This window comes from Melanotaenia boesemani, chromosome 3 (genome assembly GCF_017639745.1).
Source record: "Melanotaenia boesemani isolate fMelBoe1 chromosome 3, fMelBoe1.pri, whole genome shotgun sequence".
NCBI lineage: Eukaryota > Metazoa > Chordata > Actinopteri > Atheriniformes > Melanotaeniidae > Melanotaenia > Melanotaenia boesemani.
In genome coordinates this window covers 33732453-33756742 of record NC_055684.1, presented here as the reverse complement: position 1 = coordinate 33756742, position 24290 = coordinate 33732453, and the positions used below count along the sequence as shown (strand labels likewise).

Here is a 24290-nt window from a genome sequence, read left to right as displayed (position 1 = left end):
AATGGTAGCAGTGGATTTGTAGAAAAAAAGAAACCTAACGATCGTGTTACAGATATTGTACTCTTCTTTGCTGGGGTAAATGGAGTGATGCTGCATGTTAGATAACAAGACTTGTTCCTGCATTATGCACGTGAATAATGCATGAAACGGGTTGCTACCTTTATTTTCTGATTACACCTTAAACTGTTAAGTGATATGCTTTTAATTTGTGTTAATACTTGTGTCCAGCTTTATTTGTTAGTTATTTTATACTTAAAAGATCATTTCAAGACATGAGTTAGCAGATAAACAGAACAATAATTAAACGTTTTAAACACATAGGAGTTCAGATAGTTTTATAAATGCTTAACGAGACGGTGTAATTGTTTGGGAAATAGCTTTTATTATATCATGTGTTGCACTGAGGTCTGAATTCTCTTTAAACAGACTTATGCCTTGTTTTCGTTGTTATTTGGACGTGCATGGGACTGGCCCCCTTGTCTTTGGTCCACTCCCCTTCTTATCTGCGGCCTTTACGGTATTAACACCATGAACACACATCTGACCTTCACTTAGGCCCCCCCCACCGCTAGCCTTAATACCACAAGCACACACACTACCACCACCATTTTAACTGCTTAGCAGAAATCCTTTAAGCACGAAACGTTCCGTGAACAAACGTTCCCTAAATAAATAGTTTGGTGGGAAAAGAAGAAGAAAAATGGTTCGTTTATCAAAGGGTCCGTTTATCTGTCTTCTTCAAGAGATACTCGACCATTTCTTACGTGTTGCACATCTATAGCAACATCGCCATGCCGCTCAGCCTACCACTGTACTGCAGAGAGGACACACCTCTCAAATACACACGCCTCGCTGCACACGTTTGCAAAGTGTCAAAGAAAACATGTCGCGAAACGCTTGAAAATCAACATCTGGAGACCAACATTATTCCTTTTAAAGTTACAGGTGTGTGACATCGATTGCGATTGTATCGGCATCTTTATATTTGTTATGCGCATGTTGCTGCAAACAAAGACATTCGGTATTGCGGCAGGTGAAAACCAAGCCTCTCTGAAGACGATTTTCACCTACGGAGAAGCCATATGCTTTCTAGTATGAGAACGGTAACCCCCGCGCCAGGTCTCCGTTGATTCAGAGATCAGCGGTAAAACCATGTTGCTTTAAACCTCACGCGGTCAAAGTTGTTTACCTCTCCGTTACCTCTGACGTCACGACACACCCCTATTTGATGGGGCGGCCCTCCGCTTTACGAGCACTGGAGCAGACCAAACAGACCGGGGCTGGACACTAACGTGACCAACCACAGTACGGGACGCACCCGGAGTCCACCTTTGATTGGTTAGCGTACGGACTGAGGGGGAAATCCCTCTTTCCCGTAGAGATCCAAGAGAAGGGGCGGTGCATAACAAAAAGTAATGGCTATCTATTTGGGTCCTGAAGAACAAGGTTTAGCACAGTTATCGTCGGACTAACGCGGGTCTACTCAAGTTTTGTGTATGTTAGCGCGTGCGTTTGGTCGTTAGCGACATTGAGTTACGTTTTTCCGCTAGATGTCCGTGACTCGCGGTTGCAGAACGGATTGTACGCTGGCTGAACTTGGTGCCGCGTTTAGGGTTAAAGCATCCAGCTAGCCACGCTAACGCTAGCTACTACAACCAATGCTGTGTGTGTGTGTGTGCGTGCGTGTGTATGTGTGTGTGTGACAACGTCTGGAAGGGCGTACGAGTTTGACGTTTTCTCCCCAAGTCTCCTCACATTTCTGAGTTTAGCGTAGCGCGGTCGTCTCTGCTTTAAGCTAATCTTCACTGGCCAACATGGAGGGGACACACTTTGCAAGAGCATGAAGAAGACGAACGACGACTAAAGAGGATTAAAAGCTACTCGGTCTTGATGGGGAAAAGTTAAGCTGAGGTACGAAACTCGCATTCTGTGGAGGAATGCTATAATCGTGAATTAAGTTATTCGGACTTTTTGTTACTCATAAGCCCAGAAAGCACATATTTGACACAGTTTGACGTTTGATCAAGTTATGTGCTTGCGTACTTGCCTAAGTGCAGTGTGCTTACTACTGAGTGTATGTTGCTGTTGAAAATAGTTCAGTGTTACATAAACAGAGTAACTGCAGGTCAGGTCCTAAGGTAAAGGCCCACTCAGTGACTTGCGACATGCCAATTTGCTTGTGTATTGAACAGGATTAACAACCTGGGATAAAGTGAAGAAAGGTTTCGAGTCTTACAGATTGTGCAAGGGTATGCTAAAACCCCAGGTGAGCATTTTACTTTTTTGTTTTCTTTTGCTTTTAAGTCACACATGGTTAAATGCGTTTCTAAGTATTGATTGAATTGTTTACGTCTTATCAAATGTGTAACGTGGTCTTTTGCTTTTTGGCACCATTTATGAGTGATATTTGAAGTCCTGAGATTTCATAGCTGTACTTATTATAAATTCATTAGTTCACCCGTGCAAATGTGAAAATAAATCTCACTGTAATAAATAAATGTGTGAATTTGTTATGATCTCAGTAACTCCCAACACTAGAGGACCGAAGCCTGATAGTTGTGTAATGACATCTGCAGGGCTGGACAGAAAATTTGCCAATCCAAACCATTTAAATATATGCAGTTTTCCTGTTCAAATTAAAACAAAAGCAATGAGTTTTATAGTAAGTTTTAGCTGGGTATTTGCTATATAATTATTCAACGTTTTATAAAACTTTTTGTTGCATGACTTTAAAGACATTCTAGATAATGCTTTGGTGTAAATACTTTCTACAAGACTGCATACAAGAGTTACATGAGCAGGACCCAAGATTTCTATCACAGTGACAAACATACACGCCTGTCTTTAAGTACTGTAGATTCCAACAAGGACTTTGCACTTACTTTTAATAGTCATCATGAAAAGTGGCAGTGGGTGAAAATGACATTCAGTAATTATTTTAAGTCAACTGACTTCTTAGTCTGAAATTTAAACAGCAGCTTATCCCTGTATAAAGCTACTTTGAATGAATCAAGTACTTCAAAGTAAGTGTAGAGTCATATATCAGAATGGGATTCTATTTGCCAAGTAAGTTTGCACATACAAGGAGTTTGACTTTGGTTGGTGGTGCAAAAGCAAAACATAAAAAGAAACCAGAGAATATGCACGCTATTTACAGGGCATAAAATGTGCACTGTATTTATATTTTTATATTGGCTCGTTCATTGATCTAGGAACTCCTCTGTTATTTCTGCTTCCCCTCTCAATATTTTACCTAAAGTATATTGTCTTTGGTCATTTTGGTCTGAATTTGAACAATGTGAACATTTACTAAAGAATCTGCACACTTTCAAGCAGAACTCAGATGAGGAGCAGGAGTTCTCTGAGGCTCAAATCAAGTTTTCTGTAAGATGGTGCATAAACCTGCACTACAAATCTACAAAATGGGTTTGGTTTGTATTTTTTGTGTGTGTGTTATTTTGTAGCAGGTTGTTTACGGAGCAGTGTGCTACTGGTGATGTACAATCCATTAGGTTCTCTGTACACTGTAATACCCTCCACCCCCTTTCGTGACTACTGTAATTGGTTGTTTCCTTTTACATGTGACCCTATAGAAAGAATGAGGCTGCTGTACTTAACTGTAAATACCCACTTTTATGGACCTCTTTGCATGTGTGTTGTTTCTCACATCTGTTAGTTCCTTTGAAACTAATGATGTGTTAAGTTCTCTCTAATGTCTTTGAGTCCTCAATTACCTTCAGTGGTTGATGATTTCTAGGTTGTATACATTGCACAGGTCATATTTGTTGTATATGAAGGGCAAGTTATGTAGAAAAAAAATTCTTGGAAAGCAGGCTGCACAGTATGTTACAATGAAATCTCAGAAGCAGTTGATGAACACCTTAATTTTATAATGTAAAAGGCAAATTTATTTGTATAGCACATTTCATGTACAACACAATTCAAAGTGCTTTACATAAATCATTACAGCAGGGTGCAGAAAGCAATACAAGTGCATAAAAAAAGATAAAAAAATAAATAAAGATTAAAAGAAATGCAATTAATAAAATTAAAGCAAAAGGAATATGCTAAAATAAAATGGATAAAATGCAAGAAATAAAGTTAAAGGCATATTAAAACATAATTTTCAGCTTAAAAAAATCAGATGTAGATTTTGACTTCTAAATAAAAACTATTGAAATGCAGCAGAGCAAATGCATCTTGATTTAAATAAACTGAGTAAATGTAGTGTAGAAATGGATTGCATACGAAGTTTCTTATACTTTGTACTTTTAATAAAAGTATTTCCTGAAAGAGAGACGGCATTTTATGGAGGGTTATATAACAACTTGTGGGTAAGTGCTTTGCACCCACCTCCCACATGTTGGTTGTCTGTCCGGTTCTGTCCAGTTGGCTCTGAGATCGCAACTTTGTGTGCTGGAGAATTTGCATTCTCTGTCAAATTCAGCAAATACATAAACAGGACTTTTGGTGTGTTTGAGTGGACCTCTCCCTGCCTGTCTCTTTCCCCTCTCCAGAGTCCAGCAAGGGGCCCAGCATAAGGGGGCAACCTGCCGTTACTGCCTCCCTCTCCCCTTGCTGGCCAGCAGAGGGGCCTGGTAGTTGGTAGGGTGGAAGGAGGGCTGTAGAGACCTTAGGACTGGACACGGGACATGGGACCCCCCACCCCTTCCACCCCAGTTTAGACCATCCTGTGTGGGGCACAGGTCACCTTGTCATGTGCTATTACTGCTGCTGTAACATGCTCCCTGTGATCGTAGGAAAAGAGCATGAGATAGACCCGTGGAGGCTGTGGGAGGGAGAATGAGAGGGAAGAGAAGAGACAGGACTGGACTAGTCTGCTTCGCCAGTTGTTTAGCTGCATTACAGACTTAGTTTGTCTACTTTGTCGTTGTTAGGTCCACATAGTCTCTTTTTGTGTATTGTTTTCTGTCCTCTGTCAGCTCTCCCTTGGATTTTTTTTCCCTACAAGGAAATTTCTAAAGACCAAACAGCCTTTTTTGTCTCTAATCTTAATCACATTTTCAAGTTATATTGCTTGTTTGATCCATTCCTACTCCAGTCCACATTTAAATTTTACTTTCATCCTCTCTTTTGCTGGTATTGTTGGCTTACATGTGCTTCCCTGTGTGAATCACAAGGCCATGTGTTTCCATTGTAGTCCAGTTCTCTCTGCAGCCTGGGTCATTCCAGATCTGATTTGTTTTATGTCCCTTCTGTACTCGTAGTGACCTAGCCCGAGGTATGCAGTAAAACACTTCAGCTCGTGATATTTTTTTCCTCCAGCTCTCTGCAAATTATTTTGTCTGTTTCTTCTTTTATATTTTTCTTCCACTATTTGCTGTCTGTTTTTTTCCCTTCAAGAGAAGATTTTGGCAACCCAGAACAATTTCAGAACCATTTGTGGGATTGCGTCATGTGATCTAGATTGAAGATGCTCATTGGACTGTCATCCAGAGCCTCCTTCTCTCACGCAGGCGTTCCATGGCAATCCTTTTCTTTCCTCCAGTACTGCTATAGGTCTGGATGTGATTCTGACTTTGACTCTTATGTGTTGGGATGTGGTCTGTAAGCTCATTGCTGACATTCTTAGGACGTGATGCCAGAGGATTTTATTTCCCGCTTTCCCCTTTCTCTTCTACATGTCTGTATGCACTATAAATTCTGTCTGGATCCTCCCCTCGGTTCACTTTTTTATATATTTTTCTCCTCAGTGTTCAACCATATTTTACCTCAGCACCCAGGTACTAACAGCATCACTTAATTAGGGTTGTATGATGGCTTGTGAATGTTTTGGGTGGGTTTCCGAATATTTAAAATTAAAAGGGCTGCAAGCCAAATCTTTTGTACAACCTGAGTATCATTGATATTTTTTCTGTAAAAAAAACTCTTCACAACAAAATCAGCATCCGCTTATTATTTAGATGCTTGCAGATGAAAATTTAATGGGAAGTATAACACTAAGAAATAAGCCATCTTGTGATTGGGACTGGACACATGACAAGATCCCCATTGGCATTTATCCCTTCTTAACTATCTCACAGCAGCTCAAACTACCAGCAGGCACACAACGTCTACAGATATGCACACATTCATGCATTACTCTATTGAAAGCGCTGTGGTTTTAATACATAATTATCCCAAGGAAATGCTACTGCTTCTCGTATTAGCTCTTAACAAGTCTCAACTCCCTCTTCTTTGGGTTCACACCATCTGCAGTTGAGGCCTATTTTCACATTGATTGACATTAAATGTCAACCAATTAGAGTCTGCAAGTTGGAGCTCTTCCTTTGGGACACAGGGTTGCAGATGGTGCAAACAGTTTGTGCTGATAAATGTTTTTGTTTGTCACTTTAGGAGAATATAATACAAAACTTGATGAGAAAATCCTTAAATTTCACAGAGTTTAAACCGTGACAAGTGTTCAGTATTGAATATTTTATTACTACTGGACTTTGTATTTCATGCAGCTTAGACTTGGGTTTTGAGGATATTCTTTTATGTGATGACATGAATGGTTTTAAAGACACACTAACTCAGTCCAGATTGCCCACATTACTAAAGATTTATGCTAACACCAAATGACATTTTCAAATGTTGAGCATGAAGTCTTCTGTTGAGTGCCATGTCTTTATATATACCCTGGAAATTGTTATAACATGGCCTCTTGGATTATGAGAAACATTCATGTCATTTTAGCCATAATGTGAATAAATCAAAGTAGGAAAAGATGAGTCACTGTACCACTGCATGCTAAGTTGCACTTGTTCTTCCTCGGCTCGTCTGTTTGGTAGAAGAAAGGGGAAACTCCCTGTCCTCTTCTCCAACAACACAGCCAAAATTGGGATTATGTCTCTATTTTGCAGCTTTCACCACCCAGTTAAAATGACATGCTAGAGTCAGTTTGTGGTACGATGCATAATTACAGCAGGCCTCATCTCTTGCTAATCAGTCTCTGCCACTGTTTCACTCAGATCTCCAGACACCCGTCTTTTAGTACACTTTACACTTTGTTTATGCTTTCTTTTTATAATTTCCCAGATAGTCTATCACTTTCTTTTAAACGGGGTGTTGTTCATGAGTGTGCAGTTAACACAAAAGGTTCTTCCTTTACACTACATAATCTATTTTTATTCTTACTCTCATAAGAAGCAGTAAACTAGCACATATCTCCCACTGTGTGAGTAGAAGGGTCAAGGATGTAGAGGCTTTCATGTCACTCAGCCCCACCCACCACCATCAAAACACTACTCCCTCCTTGAACTTCGCATTAGGATTTAAAATATCCATATTTACACACATAGACTTTGCCAGAAGATAGATTCAACAGTAATCAGTGTGCAACACACAGCAGTAACAACAGAACATAAACACACTGTGAATGCAAATCTAACATGGACAGCGATAAGCTTTTTCCCCGATCCTTAAAGTGAGGGTTGTCAGAGATTAGACATGTTTATATTTAGCCAGTAATTGAAGTTGCTCATGAGAATTTATTTTTAGCCAGCTTTTGAAATGACAAAAAAACAAGCTGTATATGTGTTGATCATCTTCTTTGGGCCACCTCTCAGTGGCTGCTATTCTTTATATTTCTTCCTGATTTCTACAACTGCCAGCAGGGTACAGTGGGTTGTGATGAGACAGAAAAACACTGTGACAAAGAGGTCACCCCTCCCCTCCTTGGCATATCCAAGTACATATCTGTTTTTACTCCAGTGCTTCAGTATCCCTTCAGCATCTCTTCTCTGTGGCCTGCTTCATGCATCCATCCCTTTATCCTCCTGCATTACTCTAAATGAAACGGCCAATCACATGACGCTATACGAGAACTCATTTCACCAGTTTTAGGTCTTAGCTACATGTCCATCTCCAGTTTTCTGTCAAACATTCAATACATTTTTTTAAGATTAGTCAGTCCACAGATGAAAAATCCACTCTCTTCAACTCTTCATTGCAGAGCTTAGCTCAACTTTTGTGAGATATGCTTGAGTCACAGTCGTACTGCTTTAACCCCAAACTTTACGCAGCTGTTAATGGACATACTATCATTAATTATTGTCATAGCAGAGAATTTGATTGATTTTGCTGAGCAGTGGAAGCACAATGTGTGTAACAGTCAAGAGTCAGACATTTTGTTGAAGCCTGAAGCTAAAGACCTGTTCCTTGGCATTGTGTGCCCAAGACTGGAATGAGTACAGATCTAGTCTAATAACCTGATGCATTATTTAGAACTGTTTCAATTCTGCCTTGCATTTACTCTAATGGCCTGTCAAGCCTGAATGCAGTCACAGAGGACTGGCTTGTGCGATCATTGGATAATAAACTAAGGTAAATGGGTATTTTGGTTCACAATGAATGATGAGTGTAAGAGCCTCCTGGGATTAGTTTTCCTATGGGCAGTAGAACTGATCCAGTATTTTTCACTGAGAAGGTCTATTCCATTTATATTAGTCAGAATTGTGTAACTTTACATGACAGTGATTTCTGACTCTTATGTTAGATCTGCCAAAAACGCTAATTGGATTGTTTTAAAATCAGCCACAGACCATGTGACTTTTCTGTTGTGTTTAAGAAGAATCATTTGACTTCCACCGTGTAGCATTTATTTATCTGTGTATGAGACATATCTCTGTTTATTGGAAATGCAGACCTAAAACGGACTCCTTAATCTAAAACTTAATGACTTTTGAATATTTGGAACCAACATTTTATTCAAATAAAAATCTATTAAAATGAACTTAAACATTTGCAATAAGCCCACTTACTGGTTTAAATTATTTCTGTGTTTATGTATTGAGTGCAAATTGTATTTAAACCAGTCAGTGATGCATCTGATGGAATAGCTATGACTATTAATTGCAATATGCTAATTTAATAAAGTACTTAGTCCAAAATTGTTAGACTGATGTGACAATAATATTGATAAGCTCATTAATTTAAAAATTCAAATATTCTTTTTTTTTTACCCCTTAAATTATTGGAACAGTTTGGTTTGTTTTTAATCCTGCTCAGATATGTTTTTTTGCTCACATATTCATATTTAAGTTGTATAGAATAGAATTCAGTTGCTTAAGAAATAAAACTTATCAATTTTTATTTTATGTTGAGTGTCATTACATGGTAAATACTTGTGGGACCATGTATGATTGTCCATTGATTGAGCTCAGTTATAATACTGTCACAAAAACATGACATTTGTTTACTGTGATAGCAAGCCTTCATAGGCTGGTGAGTCATTCTGGAGGAAGTCAGAGTTAACATGTGTACTTTGACCTCAGAAATAAAGGGTTGTGAAAGTTGCTTAGGACACATCATTGCCTTCTGTAACTAGTGACTACTTGGTCATCAAAATAAAACGAAAAAGTCTTAGTTAATTAGTTTTTATTTCAGATCACTGGTTGGATTCAACATTACCTGACTGACCATATAGTCGGGTTTTTTTGGGTGGTCTGTTGTTTATGAGAGCTCTGTTCGACCCATCTGCTGAATCCCTCGACAAATATTTGCAGACATGTTTTAGTGTACAGTAACAGATGTATCAGAGATTCCTGGCGAAGGTATGTGGTAGCCTTTTCAGCTACTGTCCAGGCTTTAGCCACCTCAGTTCATAGCGCCTTCAGCGGAAAAAGGCAAAGACTAGATCTCTGTTTTTATAAAGAATACATGTCCTGTTCATAGAGTTTACCAGGAACAGAGTTTGGTTTAAACTGGTCATGTTTCGAGTGAAATAAACTGAAAACAACTAAATTTGAGGAGAAATTCTGATGTTTTTGTGTGTGTGTGTGTGTGTTTTCTTTTGACATGATTGATGAAGTGCTGTGTCAGATTATTCTAAATTATTCAGTCAGCCCCTTACCACATTAGCTGTTGTGTGATTTGGTTGAGTATTGGTTTAGTTACCCTCTCTCCTCCTCCTCATTTGTTTTGCTTTTAAAGCAATAGAACCAAAGAAATGGATAAAAAAAGAGCTTTGTGATAGTTTTTTGAGGATGCTAGCCTTGTGGTGACATGTCTCTCTTTTTCTCCCTCTCATAAGGTCAAGTTAAAAAGGTAGTCAAAGCACTGTGTAATCAAATGTAACCCATATCCGTTTTTTTTTTTTTTTTTTCTTCAAATGAGAAACATGGATTTTTCCATTTGATTCATATAGCTCCAGTTCCTTATCCTTGGATAAAACCACTGGAGTTTAGTTTGCTTCCAAAGCGTAGATTGGGAAGTTGAGTCACATGCACGCAGTTTGGTCAGCAGATGAAAAGAGGTCTCTCTTTCTCTCTCTCTTTGCCTCTGCCTCTCTAAATGCAGTGTTTTAATAGAATATAATTACATATATTTTTTATTTATCTTCTTTTTTTTCCCAAGTGAAATTGGAGGTGATTCCAATTTAAGATTTGTATATTTATAAAGATACAAATGTGCTAATTGTTACTCAGTGAATATTTCCTATGACCAGAGAGCAGTCTTCATCCTTTTCTTTCCAACTCCTCTCTGTTTAGTGATGGAGTCTACTGTTGTGAGTACGTCCACTCTGGCCCCCGATGAGTTTGATAGAAATGTGCCACGCATCTGCGGTGTGTGTGGTGACAAAGCCACCGGCTTCCACTTCAACGCCATGACCTGTGAAGGATGCAAAGGCTTTTTCAGGTATATAAATGAATGCACCAGTATGCAATAGGAGTGTGACATATATATAAATATTTTTTCCTGAAGAGGGGAAAAAAAAGTTTTTTACCTCATTAACAAACACTGACATTTTATATCTGAGGGCCACCCACATGTTTACACACACATAGTATAATTGCGGCCTACAGTTTAAAAAAAGAGACTCAAAAACCCCTGAGCACATTCGTTTTCAGACTAATTCTCAGCGGCAGGTTGAGAATACAAATAAATTTGTCCTATAGTTAATGCCTTGGCTGCTCCCTGCTTATTGACTCAGACATGAGTTTCCAATTTAACTAAAGGAGAAACTGGAGCAAGTCATGTTTTTTTTGTATGCGTGTGTGTTTAATGTGTCCCTGTATTTGCGTCTGTTCCTCTCAGCAGTGTTGATATCCAAAGGGAGAGCAGAAAAAATACGGATGTTTAATAATCTCCTTCCTCATCTCTCAGATGGCCCTTGTTTGAACTTTTACAAAGCATGAATGTTTTTGTGTTTTTGCTCACATCTGTGTATAAATGTTCATACATTCATGCAACTAAATCGTTACACTTTGCGTCACTATTTGGCTAGCCTCCTCTTTTACCCCTGGATTCTTTGGCACTCGTCCACATTTATACTGTTTCACAGAATCCCATGCATGAAGGGCAAAATATTTATCCTTTCTTGCCTTGATTATTATTTATGCAGAACACTGTGAAGGTGCCCCATTACTGTTACATACAAGTAACAAATAGAATAATAATTACAGACATGTTCAGGCACACACATCAACTCTTAAAGCATATTCTTTATTTGTGAATTCCTTGACTTTTCTGTCATTGAAATATATACAATCTATCTAGACGCAGTATGAAGCGCAAGGCCTCCTTCACATGTCCGTTTAATGGCAGTTGCACCATCACCAAGGACAACAGGCGCCACTGCCAGGCATGCCGGCTCAAACGCTGTGTGGACATTGGCATGATGAAAGAGTGTAAGTATGACACGTGATCCGTGTGTCTTCAAGGCGATATTATAACATGTATGGTTTTTAAAAGGCATATTACACCCCTCTTTAACTTCAATATGTCATTAAGCTTTTTCTTACTGTTAGTGGTCCACAGTAAACAGAGTTATTGTCTTTCACAAAAGACACTGCTCCTGGAGCTGCCTGTTGCCAGTTCCTTACTCGAACTACTTGTATATCTCACCATGTTATATGTCTTGTGGTTAGTTTTCTCCATCTATAAAGCCTAATGCTGGCTAATGTCCTGGACTGATGTAGGTGCTACTTCCTGCTGAAAGAATGTACAGAAATGTGTTCCCTATTGTATTTTAATAACAGTAGATCTGGGTTTCTTAATGATTTGAGGGGGAAAAATTGATAGAAAAAAAATTATACCTACACACATTTTTTTTTTTTTTTTTTTTTAGGTTTTTTTAAAATTGCTGGGACATTTTCACAACTGGTGTTTGCTGTCTCAGGAGGCCTTCCATCCCTCCTGAAAATATTATGTAATATTTGGACTCAGATCAAGTATCTCTGGGTCTTTGCCCCTTTAGAGTGTTTACGTGTTCTCAACTAGTGGAGCCCCCACCCCCTCTTCCCAATGCATAGCCCTGCTTTGTTTAATGTATACTGCATCTGAAGTTCATACACCTTGTGTGCTATCTTACCACAGATTGTTTGTCTTCATCTTAAATAGCACTGACATCTTTTCTTGTTTACTGTTAATATCCGGATATTGTCCAAAGACCTTTTTTTTTTTTTAAGTAAAAGGTCTCACCCTGAAAGCCTAATGTTTGTTTTTGTCCCCCCCTCCCCCCCGAGCATTTCTGGGAGTGGTGGCAGTGGCACTACCATTTACTGTACGAGAACAGCAGCCAGTGATGTTGCTGTTACTGTTGCAAAAACAGCAGCATGTTGTTGAGACCTGGCTCTCTCACTCTCTCTTTGCTTCTGTGAGCTAATTCAGCGGCTAGAACAACAAGGAGCGAACAGAACAAAGACAATGTGTTCAGTTGTTCAGGGCAGCAGGGGTCTCCATACGGACCTATCCCCTCCCATTCTCTTCCTCCAGAGAATAACAATCCTCTTTCACCCAACACAACATAGGCATAGCTGTCATCACAATATTAAACCTAAGTACATACTGTACCTTTGTGGAGTTCTGATGGTGTAGATGTATTCCGTTATTCTAGTTGCTTAAAATGAATTTTCCAGTGCGCCATATGTTTTCTGTTCTATTTTATTTGTTATTGCTTTTCTTGTAAGTTTATTTTTGCTTTGTGTGTATATACGGTAATTGTAAGACTGCCTCTCTGTGTGTTGGCCCTCCAGTTATTCTGACAGACGAGGAAGTGCAGAGGAAGAAGGACCTGATTCAGCGGAGGAAGGAGGAGGAGGCGCAACGTGAAGCAGAGAAGGAAGCACGGCGGCCGAGACTCACCGACGAACAGAGTCAAGTCATCACAATGCTGGTGGAGGCGCACCACAAAACATATGACGACTCCTACTCCGACTTCTGTCGTTTCAGGGTTTGTTGAATCACTTCATCTTATCATCAGATCAATAAAACGATGCTATGAAATGAAATATTGACCATTTTAAATAAGCATCCTAATCAATGCTCATGTCAAAAGGTTTTATTTGTTTGTGCCGTTCCCAAAATTATCACCCAAATCATTCTCCTTCAACATCCCATCCTCAAAAAGTGACACTCAGCCAAACAAAAGAAAAAAATGTTTGATTTAATTGAGATTTGTGTTTTTTTTTGTGAATAATTACACATGAATCTGTATTTTTTTTTTGTTCTGTTGTGTAGCCCCCAGTGCGCGAGGGCCCAGTGACAAGAAGTGCTAGCAGAGCTGCCTCCCTCCATTCCCTGTCTGATGCCTCCTCTGACTCCTTCAGTCACTCTCCAGGTGAATCTCACAAAGATCAAGAGAAATCCATTACACTTAAAGTTACGTTAAGACTATTTTTCTAGCTGCTTTCCCCTTTTGGAGAAACGACTAAAGAAAAAAATGCTAAATTTATGACTAAAATATTAAACAAACTACTTGCTTTTTATTAAAGGATTAAACTGCTAATTAAAGCAGACATGAGAGATGTCATTTTGTTTTCTGCAACTGCTCGGCTGCTATACTGAAAATCCAGTGGAGCTCCTGTGAATAACTTGTGCCCGGGAGACACCTGGCTCACTAGTAAACAGCAGTCCATCATTGGCTCTATCAGTAATGAAGTGAACACAGCTGGGGACATGGTCATGTGGCCCACCACTAAAACTCAGCTAAACAGTCCAAGTTTAGCTGTACATGTCGTCAGAGCCATCATATGTGATTCATCTCTCTTCTACTGACCTGTTTTAAGGAAAATCCTGCCAACATGTCAGTATGTCAAGTAATTTTAGGAAGTTTTGATGTGTCACTACATGAGCAGACTTTCGCCTTCTCTTTTGTCCTGTTTTCTTCTACTCGAGTCTACTTCACTCTGCTCTATTTATCCTGTTTCCCGCAGAGTCAATGGACACAAAACTGAACCTCAACAACCTGCTGATGATGTATCAGGAACAGGGCAGCAGCCCTGACTCCAGTGAGGAGGAAGGCTCTAGCTTCTCAATGCTGCCCCACCTGGCTGACCTGGTGTCCTATAGTATTCAGAAGGTCATTGGGTTTGCTAAGATGATCCCTGGGTTCAGGTATGTATGTGTCTTTGTTGGAAACGTCATTCTGTCTGACTAGTTGGCTAGTTGTCTTTGCATGAGTAGTTAATAACTCATACTGGTCAAAAGAAAGAACGTTTTATCGAAAACGTGACTCTTAGGTCTCAAGGTTTGCCAAAACTAAATATACACCGATTGTTAGAAAATCAGAAAAAAAACCTGAATCAAGCAGCCACAGTAGGCCACGTTGACGTGGTAATCATTTTGTTTATTTGTTTGCAGTGCAATGCTGAAAAGAGAAAGAGAAAAGATAGATGTACAGGGAGAAATTTCTTGGGAAATTTGGAAATCATTTTAGTTTTCCCCTATCGGAGTAGACTGGCAACATCTAATCCTTCAATGAACTTTTAGACTGCTCGTAATGTATATTTATTTGCTTGTCTCAGAGTGACTTTTGGCCTAAATACTTGTTGAAGACTTTGTACACGTACTTGTTTTTTTCCCCCTGATGAAGTGGTGCTGTGCCATGGTGATGGCTCTGGTCCAAAGACCATAGCTCACTGACAGGCTTTGCATATACAACAGTGGCAGACTACAGAGCATTGTTCCTAAACTGAGGTTGTTTATTTGCTGTTGTCATTTTGCTATTGTGAAGTTAATCCCTACCACTATATTAGTTGTTAATCACTTTATTACTTGCCTGCTTTGCACACACACCCACAGATTGTGTGGGATGATTGATGATCGTGTAATTTTATTTTTTTTTAATAAGAGCATGGGACTGATAAAACACAAAGGATTATTAAATAACATAAAATATTCTAATTTGAAAATGGGGAGAGTAAATGGAATTGGATAAACTGCCAGTTATCTTGTTGATATCTTTTGCCTGCTTGATCTTGTCATTGTAAAAGCAAAACTACAGTGACTGACCAAGATGCTATCGTTTCTGTCCCACCTTTCACACATGGAACATGGTGTTTGTTTCACAGTGTGCTGACAGGGACAAAAAGCTGTGTGTCGCAGGGTCATTGCAAAGTCAAGGCTGAAACGAGTTGGAGCCTGTATTTTCCTAAAAGGCGTCATAACTACTGAAAAGGTTGATGGGCATGATGGATTACCTTTGGAATGTTTGCCCACTTTCGATCTGTATTGTAATCCCTACAAAACACCACAAACCTTCAGCTCATGTCTCCTGTCAACTCATCAGTTTAGCTTGACGATATTTTAAAAGAATTGACATAAGGCTGAGGCTTTTGACTGGGACTATGGTGACAGGCAAAACAGCATAACTTTGACTCTTGTTCAGATGCATGTCACATATCCATGCCAGTGATTGCAACAGAAAATAATATTTGGATGTTTTTGCTTTCTCTTCTATCTGATTAACTTTGTAGACTTTGATTTGCCTTGAACATAAAGCCATAAATAAATTGCACAACAGAATAGATTACTTGGTGTGACATAATCCTTGTTAAACTTTATTTGTAAAATATTAACATGATTTTTTTTGGGGTTTGTTTTTCTTTCTGTAGGGAGCTGACTGCAGAGGACCAGATTGCTTTACTGAAGTCCAGCGCCATTGAGGTGATCATGCTGCGCTCAAATCAAAGCTTCAACCTGGAAGACATGTCCTGGAGCTGCGGTGCGCCTGACTTTAAATACCAGATCAGTGATGTCACCAAAGGTCAGTATAAAGTCTGCTGTGTTTACAGTTTGACAGCTGAAAATACAAACTTGTGTTCAGGATCATATATCTATACTGGATGCATATCTTTTTTTTCCAGATTAGTTTAATAACAGATGTGCATGTTACACATTAACACTTTTATGAAGTGTGTAAAAGAAGCAATGGGCTCTAAAAGAAGTGCCCATATCATTACTGTCAGACAACAGATAAGGTTACTGGCAGTGGCCTGTGTACACTCCCTCCAGCCAAAGATGCTAATTCAAGTAATTCTGCAAAACCAGTCTTACATATCTGTAGAATCCCCTGTGGGGTTGGCTTTCATTTGCTTTTCAAAAAGGATCCCCTCTTTCTGGGATCAAGCAAAGAATGTCACTCTTGACCTGCTAACCACAGAACAACTGTCTGAGTGAGGAGAAGAAACTGTTGTGCTCTTCTTAAAATACCACAGAGTACGTGGCATAACATGACTGGAATAGATCTGTCTTCTCATGCAGTAATCAATAGTGCATACATTTTGAACTCTCTTCCACAACTCCTGAAGTTCCACAACAACCTTCACCATGGCAGCTTATTTAAAAAAAAGTCTCAGGGAAGTTAATTATTGGAAACAAAGTAGAAAATGCTTTTTAATCTCTGCAAGGTTACTGTAAAAAAAAATAATAAAAAAAAATGTTTTCTGCTTTAGGAACAAATTTTGCAGCAAATTGAGGCATTGAGTTTCAACACAATCAGAACACACTGTATAAAAGAGACACTGTTGAAATAATCAGTGATAAATGTTTGTTATGACCTCTCACTGGTATATTTATGTAAAGATGAGCCCTTCCCAAAACCTGCAATTTACCACATAACATGTATGAACTCTTTAAATTTCACTTGACATAAGATTTTCTGGAAAGTACACATGCTCCATACAAATGTTCTATTCAGTGGAAATAAAAACCGGGTTGATATAAAGTTACTTTTATGTCTCTCTCTGCATCTTGTCAGCTTAAATGTATACACACACAGTCGAGCTATAGTTTGCGATCAACCTGGCCATTTAGTGTTTTTGTCCCAGCATTCATTCTATCTTCAGATAGAGGCAGAGCTTTTATTTAAAGCTTGCATTTTCTGTTTAAAATTGTCATTATCATCTGCACAAATTTTTGTTATAAAAAGTAATTACTTAAACAATTAATTACCTGATTTAGAACAAAGAAAAATAAATGAACGAGTGCAGCTTTATTAAGAATTTGTCTGTATTAATATGCATATACACTTTTACTGTGTTAATTTTAGTTATGTACTTGGTTTACAGGTGATTTTGTAGACTGGATATAATTCAGTGGCAATTACAATACTTGATCCAAGTAGAGGGATTTCTTTTTACTGATTTGTGTGGCAGTTGACAAACAACGCTGCGGTATGCAACCACCATCAGCTGAAATGGAGTCTGACTCAAGAATTTAATTATGCAGCCACTTGTGAAATCAATCAATTTTCTAACTCCAAAATCAGATTGTTTTAAGGTGTTATTATCACATTATCTTTGACAACAGTGATACAACAAACAAACAAACAAAAATCATAATTACAGACAACACACTGAAACAATGAGTAAGAGAAACAGTAGTACTCCCCTGAGGGCTTTTCTTCTGTGATAGAAAGTGAAACTGCACAGGATGTACTGATGTGTTTATCTCCAATAGCGGGTCACACTCTTGAGCTGTTGGAGCCTCTGGTGAAGTTCCAGGTGGGCCTGAAGAAACTTAACCTACATGAGGAGGAACATGTACTGCTAATGGCCATCTGTTTGCTTTCTCCAGGTACTGTATCTGTGTGGAGAAGGGAATATGTTGCATTCATCATGAATTGTTGATGAATTACCCAATTTTCCTCCTTTTCCTCTTTTTTTTTTTGAAGAGAACATTTTTTTTCTATTTTTTGATTTCTATTTTTATTTATTTTTTTGTGGCAAAAAAATCGAGTTCAACATTTTGATGAATATTTGAATCACCTTTTCCTCATTTTATCTGTATGAAATGCAGTGTAGTGCAGGTCAGTGCCATTGAACCTTCGTGTGAACATATTTGTGTGTACGGTATCTATTTGAAGAGGATATACAGTACCATATACAATATGTATGCATAGTTATGCAAGAGAGCATTCATGTGTACCTAAAAAGATGTTTGCATCACTTAATGGGACCTCATTAATATTGCATGTGTGCTCTCCTTGATCTAAAATTAGCACATCACCTGACCAAGAAGCTATAGAGATGTTTTCTGAATAATAATTATAATAAAATCAGTTTTGCTTAGTTTCTGTGGCTTGTGTAACTACTACAATTATCTTGAGCCTCTCTTTCTTTCTGCTGCAGACCGCCCAGGTGTGCAGGATCACACTCGAATTGAAGCCCTCCAAGACCGTCTGTCTGAGATCCTGCAGGCCTATATCCAGCTTCACCACCCAGGAGGACGACTGCGGTATGCCAAGATGATCCAGAAGCTGGCCGACTTGCGTAGCCTCAACGAGGAGCACTCCAAACAGTACCGCTTACTGTCCTTCCAGCCAGAGCACAGCATGCAGCTCACCCCGCTGGTGTTGGAAGTGTTTGGCAGCGAGGTCTCCTAGAAGCCCCCTCCGAAGCTCAGTTGTGGAGAGTTGGAGGCTGGAGACAAGAACCCACTGGGGTAAAAATGGAGGGAGGGAAGGAGCTGAGAATGTGCTGGATGGACTAAAAGCAGGTGTGGAGTATGGATCAAGTGAAAGGAAGAAAGCGGGGTGTGTGTGTGTGTGTGTTTAACTGTGTGTGTGTGTGAGTGAGTGAGGCTGGGGGGTGGTCTTCTAGTATGCAACGTTTGAAAAAGTGTATCTTGGTGTAAAGGCCAAGGTTATGTGGAGAGCAAGCAGATGTTAAAACACAGTAAACAAGGGAATGTCATGTACAAATTAAGCTATCCATAGAACATCTGCCTATGTATACAGTGTTTTTGTATGTATTTAACTCAACAAACAGCTGCTTTAAATGCCTGGACATTTCGTGTGTGCACATGTTGTGCACACACCAACACAACAAGCATTCTCAGTTATTCATTTAGCCATTCAGTTCAGCTACCTCTTGGTTTTAGTGGGGTTGTTTTTATATTTACATCAACTATGTGAAACGGAACAATTTAGAAACAGTACAGCTTACTTTTCAGTTTACCAGTGCAAAAGCAGTGCCTGCACATTACGTTGATTTTTTTTTTAATCATTCAGAAATCATGTACTTTGTTTTTTTGTTTCTTTTGTTTGTTTTTATCTGCTTCTCTCCAAGGCAGCATATTTATATGACTGTGTACAATTCAAACATACACCTTTTACCTTTCACCAAAGGTATAGACAACTTCTTTTTGAAAAAGCTTTCAGCATCTAAAAATAACCTTGCTGCTCCATGGCCTGCTCCACTCAAGCAGCCACACGGCAAGTTGTCTGACTACCCTCACAGCGAATGAAGGAAAATATCATTATATTGATTTATACTGCACAATATGCAGAATACAGAGTATAGTCTGTAATTTAGTGAGGTTTTGATAGAATTGTAGGGTGCCTGGTTTTGAGGTGAGAATTAGCCACTAAATGTGTTTGTTACTTTTACACTGCTAATTATCAATCAAACCAAGTCAGCATTATGGCTTGTTACTCTCTTTTGAAATTGTTTTTCATTCTTCCTTTTTTTTGTTTAATTGTTTATTTTCATGTTAATAATTAATTGCTATCATATGTATCCTAAGCACTGTTAAACCACCCATTAGTCAACCCTATACAGTATCTATATTGTCACAGATTTTAAAGGGCTAAAATGCCAAATCTAACTGGAGTAGTTAATAGAGGCCACAGCAAGGGGCCTGTCTTCTTGTGAATATATAGCTGCATACCATACTAGGACTTGGCATAGACATGGATATAATTGCAATAGGTTTTTTTGTTGTTGTTTCTTTTTGTTTTGTTTTTTTTTTAAATGCCATTTCACTTTTAAAGACAATTCCATGAATTGTTCCTCTTTAGTATACAGTAAGCTCAGTGGGCGGAGAGCTTTGGAAGCTGCTGCAGACCTCCACAGATATCACACCCCTTTCGTTTCTGACAGGGAAGTGGATTTTCTAGAATGTCAGAGGGCCTGGTTGTGGTGGTGGTGCTGGTGTGCACTTCCACACCCTGGCCCTCCTGTTTGATGATGTATGCTGCGCAGCCCTCTAGTGGCTGCATTGTGTAAATACCAGGTATATAAATAACATACACATATAAATATATATATATAATTATATGTCTGCCGCTGTACATAGGTCTATATAGATCCTAAAGACTTTTTCCCCCAGACAGATATATGCAAATATAATTGACCATTATTTGTTTCTAAGCTATTGTCAATATATTCTGACACAACCTGTTTTTACTTCAGTCATGTTTTTTGGTGGGGAAGATTTAGAAATGGCTTAAGCAGGGGTTGCTCGTGTGTTTGACACAGATTATCATTAGTTTAGTAGTGAGCTGATGTTAATTTCCAAGGTTCATTTTAAAGAAAAAAAGAGGACAAGCCGTTCTCAAATATAAGCCATATAGATCACCTAGGTAGTTAAACACCTCTTACATTACAGTACATCAAAATGATGACTTCAGAGCCTTGGGAATTTTAATTTTCTGATCTACTAAACATACATGGTTTTCACCAAGAGTTTGTATTTGACGTAAACTTGTCTCATCTGCTGTTAGTCATCTTTGGCTCATGCTTCGTCGGACAGCATCTAATGGCATGTACTCCAAACTGCGGCGAGACTTATATTGCTTAGGTGTGCAGGATAGTGTTCTTTGGCTTGCTGCATGTGGGATTTGCGTAAAATTATACAAGGAATAAAATTTCTTTCTCAAAGAAATGCTATTCCATATACTGCCAACTTCTGACAGTTTCACTAGAGGCAACTTAAAGGAAATCATTTGAGGGTGGTTTTTTTTGTCTTCTATAAGCTTTTTTTACAGAGGACACTGGTTAAAATGGTCCCTGCAACTAACCGTGTGGTCCCTTCATGTTGGATGTAGCCTTCATCTCAGTAGACGGAGGTAACTATGTGAGGAAGATGGTGAGAGAAAAGAGCATGTTTGTTATTGAGATGTCTGCACACAACTTTAGCATGCGACAAGTTCTTAGATTTTGCTTTGATCAGTCCAGCCCACATGGAAAAAACCTGCCATAATGGAGAGCGACTCTACTTCACTGTGGCTTTATTCTAACTTTTTTCAGTCACTGTGATTCTTCACAACGTGGCAGAAGGAGCGTGATGCTCAGATAATCTGCATAGCACAAATAGACAACCAGTCTTTTTTTTATTTTGTTTGTTTTTTTTAATGTTCCCATATTAAAAAAAATATATATATATATATTCATTTTGTTCTGGAAATATTTGGAATTATACATTTAATTTGACGTGTCCCACGGATAACCCTGCTCTGATCAAGCTTTAAGGAGTCGATGCTTGCGTGTCTTTAGGCAGTACCACTCGTATGTATAGTATGTCAGTTTGATGGGGGGTATGATGTGCTTGGTTACTGAACACTGATTTTTTTTTTTTTTTTTTTTTTTTTTTTTTAAAGGATTTTTTCCCCCCTTTATCTCAAATACATGCTGTTGTATGTAGATTTAGGTTTACTTACTTTTTTTTTTTTTTTTTTTTTTTTTTTTGCAGTGTTGATTTGTGTATGTTTGATACAGTGGGGATGATTGGGGAATATGTAAGTGCCACAGGGAGAGTTCCCTCAACACAAGAACAGGGTAAATGAGGAGTTTGGGATTTTATAACCAAACAGGAAAGCTCTCAAGGATGTATTATAGCCACTAATTAAACATGTAGATTGTGGTCAGCACTACATGGCATCATGAGATTTAGGAGAGACACTGTTGACACTAAATATCTGATTAGATATGATTTAATGTTTAATTTGTTTTGTTCCCTCCTTCCCATCCCACCACCAACACCACAAATTTCCCATCCAAAATCATGTTCACAACATGCAAATCTAGTAAATGTGAGTATGGTGCATCATCAGAGTTTCCTGTTTGGTTTTTTATCATGGTAGGCTGCTCAGAATCTGTAAGGATTCTCATAGGAACACCAATTTAACACAGTAACAATGCCTGCAATATACAACTCACGGTACTCTTATCACCAGCAAGCTTTACAGTTTCTCATGTTCTTAAGACATTTTTGAAGTTTTTTGTATAACTGTTGCCATTACAAAACCTGTCTGATAAAAAACAAAACATGCCACGTATGTTTTTCACACAAAACTGTTAGCCAACTTCCATGCGAACGTTTTCAAGTCTTTACTCTTTTTTTTTTTTTTTTTTTCTGGACAGGCATTGTAATGGAATCAACTTAATGTAGTTCTTACAAAAAGAAACGTCCACAATGGATGTACACCATAATCTACCTAAAATACCTACCTCTTTTGGCTCAGATTTTGCTTTAGCATGAAGCATTTGCCTCTGTTTTTACTTTTATATTTGTATTCATGTTGGTATTTATTGCTGTCTAATGAGTCATACTTCAATGATTACCTCAGAGATATCTCACAGGTTTGGGAGAGTCCAGCTAATGAAGTCATTCATAGTTCGTTTTTTGTACATTTTTTTTCCTCAGACTTAGCAATGCCTTTTTCTTTTCTTTTTTTTTTTTTTTTTTTCTTTTGTCTCTCTCTTTGTTTTTTTTAACGCACAAAATACCAGGAGTGTTTTTGATATAGTGCCTGCATTCTGATTATCTGGGCTCTGGCTAGGATTAGGCTCCAAAAGCCGCATCATTTTCTGCATCTTTGTTCTTCACTCTGTTCTTTTAATCATGTAGTTTTTAGCAGCAGATACAGTCTATCTTGCTTCCTTGTTGCCAATATCTGCAGTATCTTCATAATTTTTTAAGGGCAAACTAAAGCCCTTAAATGCAGCTTTAAGTCAGCAACAACCTGAGAGACTTTGTAGCAGAAGGAGAAGTGAGATGTGTCTTTGTGCTCCTCTTGATACCTGTTATCTTGGCCTGTGCTCTGAAGCACTTCATGCTTACTTTGTCCTGATTTTTTATTTTTTTTTCTCCTCAAACATTTTCTCCATGCTCTATTTTTGTCTTCCTCTCTCCTTCTCTTATAAAGTCTCTTCCCACACCTTCATCATTCCCTGCCAATCTTTGGTCAAACAGGGGAATTAAAAGGCGTGAAATCCTCAGTATCCATGCAATGCTGCTTTTATCTCAAGCACCATTAAATTGTGTGTAATTGACACTATATTACATGGGCATCGTCCAAAGTGTCGGTCCCCAGGGGAGCGACAGGCCACATTGGAAGATTATGCAACTTAGTGATGCTTATTAGAGGAAAAATATTCCATTCAGATCCTTATATCATATTAACAGAACAACGACTCAGTTTGGTGAACTCCAAATCAAGTTTTCTGTCTTTATGTCAAACTGCTTGAGGGGAACACTGAATGAAATTGGAGCGATTAATGAGTTAAAAACTGAGGAGCAGTGTTGCCCTGGTCACATTTACCCTGAGCTGTGTGCCATAACATGACCCTTTTAATGCAGGGGAGGGTGTAAACAAAGCTGGCTTCAGGTGTTCCTCAGACAAATATGAATGGCAAGGTCGTGTGAGATTAGCTTTGTACTTAGTGTGTCTTTTTTTTTTTTTTTTTTTTTTTTTTTTTTTTAAAGAAGTAAATTAGAATTTGGCAATGGATTCTTACCTTGCATTTTCAACCTAAATTATACCACAGTCAATTTAAATGCCTGAACCAACAAAAGGCTTAATATAATGTTAGTAATACATGTATACTGATCAAGCTACTAGCCATAAACTGCCTCTGTAGGTCAGCATTATATGGCTCCATTTATCAAGACATGTAAAAGTCACCTAAAATCTAATGTAATTGCAATTTATCTTTTGTCTAATTTTTTCTTCTTTTTTTTCTATTATAATTTACATTTAATGTAATATTTTTGTTGGATGTTTTGCAAATCAAAAATAAACTGTTGTACATAGCAGCAGGTTTCTGTGTTATTTGTCTAGATCCTGAAATATTTGCACATTGACACAATGCTTTTTTTCTGCTGTTTGCCAAAATGCAAGTATTAAAATATCATTAGACCAAGTTCAAGACTCCCTGGGGCCAATTAGTTTCACAGCCAGTTGAACAACATGTATAATAAAAACAGGCACATAAAACAAATCAGTTCCAAGATCTTTATTGTCATTATGTAAGCATTAAGTTTTCAGGAGTCGGCTTAGC

General features: G+C 38.4%; 1 protein-coding gene across 1 annotated transcript; it reads left to right on the top strand.

Moving 5' to 3' along the window:
• The first annotated feature begins 1412 nt into the window (after window positions 1-1412).
• On the top strand, window positions 1413-24045 carry LOC121636907 (vitamin D3 receptor B). The gene is made up of 10 exons (XM_041980765.1): window positions 1413-1911; window positions 2193-2266; window positions 10494-10641; window positions 11503-11633; window positions 12981-13177; window positions 13465-13564; window positions 14160-14340; window positions 15840-15991; window positions 17686-17802; window positions 18357-24045. Exons 3-10 carry the CDS (start codon window positions 10496-10498, stop codon window positions 18608-18610), a joined length of 1278 nt encoding a protein of 425 aa, XP_041836699.1. The 5' UTR covers window positions 1413-1911; window positions 2193-2266; window positions 10494-10495; the 3' UTR covers window positions 18611-24045.
• The last annotated feature ends 245 nt before the right edge of the window (window positions 24046-24290 follow it).